Source organism: Arvicanthis niloticus, chromosome 12 (genome assembly GCF_011762505.2).
Source record: "Arvicanthis niloticus isolate mArvNil1 chromosome 12, mArvNil1.pat.X, whole genome shotgun sequence".
NCBI classification, from domain to species: Eukaryota; Metazoa; Chordata; class Mammalia; order Rodentia; family Muridae; genus Arvicanthis; species Arvicanthis niloticus.
Genome location: NC_047669.1, coordinates 70,360,189 through 70,367,889, shown reverse-complemented (window position 1 = coordinate 70,367,889; position 7,701 = coordinate 70,360,189). Strand labels below are relative to the sequence as shown.

Sequence of the window (7,701 nt, the reverse complement as noted above, 5' to 3'; positions counted from 1 at the left end):
AAGGTCGGTTACTTCATTTGGGGGGCTTCCTGAACACTTGTTATGTGGTAGATTCTTAATGGACTAATAACAAATTCAGTCCAGAATCTACTAAAAATTATTATATGGTGCTTAGTTAGAGTTTCCATTGCTGTGAAGAGACCCCATGACCAAGGCAACTCTTTTATAGGAAAACATTTAATTTGGGCTAGCTTACAGGTTCAGAGGTTCTATCTATTGTCATCAAGGTGGGAGCATGGCAGCTACCATGCACACATGGCAAAGGAGTAACTGAGAGTTCTACATATTGATCTGACTTCAGCCAGGAGAAAAACTGATTCTTCCATACTGGGTAGAGCTTAAAAGCCCATACCTTCAAGTGAAACACTTGTTCCAACAAGGCCACACCTCCTAGCAGTACCACCCTTGATAACCACTCATTCAGTGACAATGAAATTTCATTTCAAATTCCAGTCTATAAGTTCATGGTAATTTATATGTTGATATTGCTGACTTCAGCATTTAGAATAGTGGTTCTAAACCTGTGGGTTGTGACCTCTTTGGCTATTACATTTCAGATATCCTGCATATCAGATATTTACTTTATGCTTCATAATAATAGCAAAGATGCAGTTATAGTATTGCAATGAAATAATTTAATGGTTGGGGTTCACCACAACATAAGGATTTCTATTAAAGGGTCACATATGAGGAAGTTTAAAAACAACTAATTTAGAAATTTATATAAGAAAAAAACATGAACTATTATTAGTAAATATAGTTTGTGGAAACCCTGAAGAAATAGAGAACAAGTTTGTACTGAAATAGAGCATGTTGTAACTAGAAGTGGTAAGATGTTATTAACTTTTTCATAGTCATGATGCCCAAATGATCACATATCATGAAAATTAATTACTGATATTTCCAAGAATATAATTATATATGAATATTCTATACAGAGTATCAAAACTTGACCATATTATCACCAAAGATATTAAAATATTTTTCAGTTTCAAGCCTCATTTCTTTGCAGTGAGCTATTCTGGCATCAGTCTTAAAGACCTGGGACATGACTTTGGAATCTAGGTGGCCCATGGTATGAGTAGGCCTGTCTTGTGTCACTTTCTTCACACCTGAATGTGACACTAAATTGTGCTTTTAGAGACTGCCATCTCACTTAATTTTCTTCTGGAACAAAGTTGGGACCTAAGACTGTTGAGAGAATAAGCCTTTGAAAAAATCCAGGGTCTCTGAGGTCTCATCATATCTAATCCATTTCCCACTTAGAACAAGCAGGGAAGATGAATTATGCATTTTATAAGCTTGTTGGCATAAGATTTAAGAGCTGTTGGGGTACATACAGCTGTTCAATAGTAATTTAGAGTTATTCCATAAATATTGGATATTTTACCACAACAGTTATTTCTCCTTTCACTCTAAAGATAGTCATTTTTCATCTGAAATTTCTGCAGTATATTTTATATTGGGAAATATCTCTATAATCATTTTCCATTAAACATGTTTAATGTGGCATTGCAACGTGGTCCTAACTTTACTCATAGATCTTATTGTTCATCCCTCTTATAGCATTTATTTGAAAGGCAGTTGTTTTTCTTCTGAAGATACAATTTATTCTTATTAAGTCAATGAAAAAATAAATATTATAGCAAAAGTTCAAGAGACAGGAAGCTACAGCTGGTCTTTCCCAGTGGCTCATTTCCAGTCCCAGGAAACCTATCCATCACCACTGAAAGGAGTCACAAGACATTTAATATGACATAAGACTTGCCAAAGTCTTAATAAAAATTATATTGTCTTGAGTTCTATTTTACATCAATGATTTTTTAATTCTATAATCCCTGATTTCTAGTCATAGATAGTCTTGAAATTAATTTATTTGGCCATGTGACCTCTAGCTCAGAGCTATACTATACTAAATGATAGGAAGGAAATGTATAGTAGGCAGCTACATGAAGCTTCATGCAGTGTAACTGAACTAAACTCTAGAAATCTTATGAGAACATCTGTAGTATTTATTCTCACTTAACTAGCTGTCCTAATACGGGGTGCGCATCATACCATCTGATTATTACTCAGAGCTCTTGGAAAAAAATTTCAACAGTTTTTGTTGTTATGTTTTATGATTTTATGTTAGGCCTGTTAACAAAATGGGTTTACATAGGACACTTTATAATACAAGCTTGCAAGTATTTTCATGGTAATTTAACATGGGCTGAAATTAAAATTTAGCCATAATATTGGAATGTAATTTGAAAATTGACCTGGTTTTGTATTTGCTTTAAAACAGAGTCTGACTGTGTTCAGTCCAGACCTACTTGTCCTATCTGGCTTTGTGCTCACCATTCTCATCCTTGGCCTCAATTGGCTAGTGATGTTGTGAGCTCAGAGTCTAATGGAGCCATGCCCCATTCTTTTCACATGTGTGTAACAATTCTGTGTCACTTCACCATTATGTATTCGTTTCATAAGCCTTGAAGAAACCTAATTTTTAAATGTTTATGAGAATCTTGGGATTGGCATAAGATTTTGAGAATAGCATGTTGCTAAATTCATTTTAATAAAGTTAGGGAGTAGGTCGAATTTGTCTGAGATGAATGGGCAGACTATGAACTGAAGAGATGAAGGGATCCAAATGGGGCAAAGTGAAGAAGAGAGAGACAAACAAAGCAACTGGCTGAAGTAAATGACAGGAATCCAAATAAAAAAGCATATGACATCATTATCCCTTTACCTGCATGTTCCTGGTAGGCACTAGAAAGAAAGCCCAAGGAATAAAGGAAAGGGAAGTCACACAGGCACAGACAAGAAAATCAGCAGGACAGGTGAAACAAGCAAGCAAGTGCGTTCTGCATTTTGAACAGTGTTAGATAGGAGTTCGTGGGCTGATTCTGATGAGCTTGCTTAGAGGAAAAATTTCACACTCTCAATTTCCTCACTTGCTTTATATTTTATGGTGGAAAGGTATGAAGCTGGTATGAAATAGGACAATTACAAAGGTTATTGTACTTAAAATGCAAACATTGACACATTTTTTTTCTTTTTGTGATTCCAGATCTAAAGTGCAGATCAGGTGACGGAGCCTTTGTGAATTAGACAATTTTCACGTAGCACAAATCTAGGCATTTTTAAAAAGTAATCTTCTTGATTAATAGGTTTGCTCTGTGATATGTTTAGATTTGATAACTGTGTGCTGAAACGAATAGCCATGGGTATAGTTAGAGATGAAGTTATCAATTTGAGAGGCAACAGAGCAAGAGAAATGTCTAGTTATATATCAAAATATCCCCACCACATGTAGATGATGTAATACTCTTGGTAATGAGGCATTTTATTCACTGTTTGAAGAGCGTGTATTCTGATTATTCAGCCATTTCTCCCCATAAAAGCAAAACAATAAGTTCAAGGACATTTTAAATAGAACATTAAGCAATCTCAAGTGTTTTAATGAGAATGAGGGCCTTTGTGTGTCAGGAGATGGCAGAGCAATGAGTTGCTACATTACAAATAACATCTACAGTGACACAAAGAAAGGATATGTGCATGACCTGTCACCCGTTCCAGCCAGAGTACGTATAAAAACCTAGCCTGCACAGGCTCACACTCACACTCACACTCACACTCACACTCAAGACCTTCCCTTGCACAGAAAACCATAACTACCACTCTTGACACCATGAGTTACTACGGCAGCTACTATGGAGGCCTGGGCTTTGGTTTCCATGGCTTTGGAAACCGTGGTTATGGCTTTGGCTGTGGCTGTAGCTTTGGAGGCTATGGTTCTGGCTCTGGCTATGGAAGATATGGGTATGGCTACCGCCGCCCATTTTATTATGGAGGATATGGATTCTCTAGCTTCTACTGAAATTCATTCAAGAGGAACCAGCGTCTTAAACATAAGACTATTACCCCAAACTCATACAAGGACTAAATTAAATGAACATGCTTACTGTGAACCAAATCAAAAAGAAAACAATTTAATATCTAAGCCTTTGAGACAAACATTTAGCATGTACACCTTTGAGGGAGTGCTTGACGTCCTGTAATGCTCCATTTTATTTCCCCTGATGTTTCTTCTGTCATGTCTTAAATGTAGACTTTTTGGTGTTTTGCAATAAATTATCCTAACTTATAACTGTGTTTATGGCTCTTATATTAATGCCCTTTTGTAATATACTTGGTAACATACTTAGCAGGCTTTTTTCAGTGTTTACGCTAACATAAGCTTACCTAGGAAACCACTTAAAAAGATTTCTCAGTGGATGAGGTGGAAGAGTGTTCACTGCACAACTATTGGGATCTGAGTTTCAATCACTAGGACATACGTAAAAGCCCAGTGTAGTGGCACATTTATGATCACAGTGATGGGTCAGGGGGTAGGGCGAAGTGAAGCTTCAGAGCACTGCATCTCTATCGGGGACTGCAAGCCCTTAGAAGGGAATCAAGCCCATCAGAAAACACAGATATTCACATTATGATCCCAACAGCAGAAAATCTATAGTTGTAGCAACAAAAAATAATTTTATGGTTGAGGGTCACCACAACATAAGGAACTGTACTAAAGGGTCGCAGCATTGGTGAGGTTGAAAACCTCTGCTCTAGAGCTTGCTGGTCAGCTTACCTACCCAAACCAAACCAAACCAAACTGAACTGAGCCAAACCAAACTGAACCAAGTATAACAAGGCAGGACATTTTGGGTTCTGTAAGAAACACTGTTTCAAGAGAATAAGGCAAAGGATGATGGAATATGTCTGTCAGTATGTATGTATGCCTTTCTCTGACCTTTGCACATGTGGAGATAAGAAACCCCTAACACACACACACACACAAACACACACAAACACACACAAACACACACTACACACATACATTACACACACACAGACACATACACATGCACATACAAACACACATAATATAATATCATAGTAGCATTCTGTAGTACTCAGTTGCCTGTGAAGAAAGTGCAGTACTACATGGTAGCACTCTATATAATGTGATAATATATTATGTACAATATGGGCCCAGTAAATCAGGGACTAAATTAAAAGAAATGTTAAGAGCATATTTGTACTAATTTGCTGATAGTTCCTTACCATGTATTTGTATCATATTCATTCCAACTAGTTCTGCAAAATCCTCCCAGAACAATCCCATTTCCATAATCCCCACCTTTGTTCCTTCTTTTTGTAAAACAACCCCTACTCTGCCGCAACATTTGTATTGTATACCTATGCTGGTCTGAGCACAGGGCACTATCCTCTGACTCTGGCCCGGCCTGGTGGGAGTGTTCAAGCAAAGGAGAAAGGGTGCAATCAGGGAGGGGGAAGTACAACAGCCACCCCTACTCTGATGCTGCTGTCCCAGCCACTGCTGCAGTGGCTCTGATTTGCTACACTGTGCAGTGCCAGCAGAGGGTATGGCTAGCAAGTGGAGGTGCAGAGGAGCTTCTATCTGTGAAAGCTTAGGAAGGGCATTCTCTTCCTAGGAGGTGTGACAGCTCTTATAGGACAGATGGTCTCAGGCAATGGAGTATTTTTCACTCCTTTATTCCTTCTGGATAAGATCTTACAGCTTTGGGGTGGGTTGGGGCCTTATTGGCTTGGTCTGAGATGTTAGGAATGTCTTGTCTACATGTGGAGGGACTTGTGGGTGCTGCCTCTAAATGACTGATGGTCACAATTCTTTCTATGGGGGTGGGGGGGCTGTGGCTATGTGACAGGAAACTGGTGTCAGGAGCTGGTGAAGCTCCTGCCCTCCATTTGGGTATCTGGGGCTTCCAAACTAGCTCAATTTTACCAGGCTTCCTGTCACGGTTCACAGCCAAAGAAACAGCTAAGTCCAGTTCAATGAGCAGAGGGATGAAGATCTCTCTCTTCTTTTGGCTTCCTCCCACCTGCAAGGTGAGTACTTCAGGTTTGTAGAGATAAACCCAGGAAACAATTATCAAAGGGATGCAGGAGCCTTGGGAAGGGGGTTAATACAGGAACCTGTTAGTGCCTTTGTACCCAAGCAGAGCAGGAGGATTAACACACACTGATTTGGTGGCAGTGGTGATGTCACAGGCACTATAAGATGGGGTTTCATGGAGGGTCCTACAAGGCAAAGTGAGGGAGGTTGGTTGAAAAGAGGAATGTCTTGTGCTTTCCTTGTGGGTAAGGGTCCATGGAGTTCATAAAGGGAAATCTTAATGGGAAGCGTTACTAATAGTGGTGGGGAAAGAGAAACCCAGGAAATTCAGAGGGAGGAGTTGTGATGGGTGGTTAAGGGAAGGAGGTCTGCTGCAAATTGGATGTACTGTACAGGAGAGGGTAGCTTGAAGATCCTTCTGAGGTAGATTTTTGTGTTGAGTATTCATATGGGTAAATACTGATTTGGAGGCAGGAACAAGCTCACAGGAGACATGTAGGTCAGTTATGAGATATTCAACATAGCTATTAGGATAAAGTTTACCATTACTCTGATACACCAATTTTCATCCCATCTTATGGAAAACTGAAAATTAGTTTCGAGGTTGGTGAGCAGAGTGTCACCATGGCTGGTAGGTTCCATTCTGCATCTCTAATATCTGCAATCTCCATATGTGGAGACCTCCTGGAGACATTCACCTGTGTCTCAGTAAGGAAAGCAGAGGAAAGAGCTAGGGGTAGTGGAGATGGAATCCAGGTGTAGGGGGATCTAAGTCCAAGCTCAGCATGCTTCAAGTGTGCAATCCTGGGTTCTGATGATTTTGTTGTATCTATTTTAGGTTTCCCTAGCAAAGAATCTCCAGTGGTAGGTGTTGAAAAGGCTAGGGAGAGGCTGGGTACTAGCAGAGTCAGTATGAAGGATGACAAAAACAGCCATGAGAAGGGAGCTTGTGCAGCAGCAGTCACAAGGATATATATATATATCAACACAGGCTAGACTTGATTTGGTTAGGGTGATAGGGGAGGGAGGGTATGGGAAAAGTTGGGAGAGAAGTATAAATATGATTTATTTGAAGTGTATGAAATTTTCAAAGAATAAATAAAAACATTATCTTAAAAAGAAATTCAACATATTAAACTCTATCTGCTTCCAAGTAAAAACTGAGACATACAGCAGGAGTAAATTCCTTTTGCTTAGCTAAAAACATGTTTACTGAATTCTTTCAATGATAAGAAAAATAATGTTAAAGCAACATATCATTGAATATTCGTTCAAAATAAACAGTGTTTGGCAAATCCATGTCCGGCTATCTTCCTAATCTGAAGATGTACAAATTGCTGGTGTTTTTATGAATTATATGCATCTAGAAATGCTGTACATATCATTGTGAAAAATTAAAGCCTACTTTCATTAGGGTATCAGGTAATATACATTGGTGCTGTAGCTGTCTCGTAGACTTATGAAATTTAACCAAACTCCCTGTAATGAGAACCTTTAGTTACCCATCAGGCAACAAAACAGTTATTTCTGGGATTTCCATCACTTCTATTTATGCATTTGCGATTGCAAATGTGGAATAAAACATCAGCTTTTTTCTTGAGGGAAAAAAGTGTGTAATTTTGTTACAAAAACAAAGTTTAATTTCTTGTACTGATACTCAGTAACAGCAAGACAGAAATACATTCCCTACTATGAAGCTGCTGTCTCAGAGCTCGCTGCTTTCTGTCTTAGATAGGAAAGACTCTCCAGAAAGGCAAATATTAGGTGAAGTTAAAAAAATTGCATGGGCATGT

General features: G+C 38.7%; 1 protein-coding gene across 1 annotated transcript; it reads left to right on the top strand.

The window, feature by feature from the left end:
- Positions 1-3,673: 3,673 nt before the first annotated feature.
- On the top strand, positions 3,674-3,862 carry LOC117717551 (keratin-associated protein 19-5-like). Its single transcript, XM_034514786.1, has one exon. The coding sequence runs from the start codon at positions 3,674-3,676 to the stop codon at positions 3,860-3,862; it is 189 nt and encodes a 62-aa protein (XP_034370677.1).
- Positions 3,863-7,701: the final 3,839 nt, after the last annotated feature.

Coding starts and splice junctions, on each gene's coding strand:
- LOC117717551 (XM_034514786.1), top strand. CDS start 3,674: ATGAGTTACTACGGCAGCTACTATGGAGGCCTGGGCTTTGGTTTCCAT.